The sequence below is a fragment of the Tarenaya hassleriana genome, unplaced genomic scaffold (assembly GCF_000463585.1).
Source record: "Tarenaya hassleriana unplaced genomic scaffold, ASM46358v1 Cleome99, whole genome shotgun sequence".
Classification (NCBI taxonomy): domain Eukaryota; kingdom Viridiplantae; phylum Streptophyta; class Magnoliopsida; order Brassicales; family Cleomaceae; genus Tarenaya; species Tarenaya hassleriana.
In genome coordinates, this window is record NW_010972326.1 from 76,704 (window position 1) to 77,221 (window position 518).

The 518-nt window shown below is 38.6% G+C and overlaps 1 protein-coding gene across 1 annotated transcript in view; it reads left to right on the top strand.

Moving 5' to 3' along the window:
- Positions 1–135, top strand: part of LOC104804876 (myb family transcription factor EFM-like) — a 2,278-nt gene extending 2,143 nt beyond the window's left edge. The window contains exon 6 of the mRNA XM_010529239.2: positions 16–135. Coding sequence (XP_010527541.1) covers positions 16–135 — 120 coding nt within the window. The remainder of the gene's footprint in view (positions 1–15) is intronic.
- Positions 136–518: the final 383 nt, after the last annotated feature.

Genomic DNA, 518 nt, shown 5'->3' on the forward strand with positions numbered 1-518 from the left:
GGGCAAACTGGGCAGCAGCCGCAGCGTACTCCGCCGTCTCCGATGCGGTCAGGAGATGGAAACAGCGGTCGGTGCAACTCTCCGGCGACATCTTCCTCTACGCACACGACCACAACTTCATCTCCTGTTTCATAGTCCCTTGTAAGAAAATGTTTTTGTTTTTGTTATTTTTTTTGTAACCAAAGAATGTTCGTTCTCCTAGGGTTGAAAATTTTGAATAAAATAAAATAAATGTAGAGGGTGGTGGTATAATACGATGAATAGGACTTTGAACTTTGGAGATTGTGTTATTTGATTTTGGACCGTGGAATTTAGACGGAGTCTTTGAGATACGGTTTTAAGATTTTGGAAAACGACTGTTGATAAAATCTTGCATCTCTCTTATAAATTAAAATTTTTCTATATAAATCTCGAAACTTGATTACTGACTGGTCTATGCAACATGCATGCATGTGTTACTAATTGTTACGCAGAAGACTTTCTTTCACCATGGAAACTCCTTTTTAACATTGAAAGCT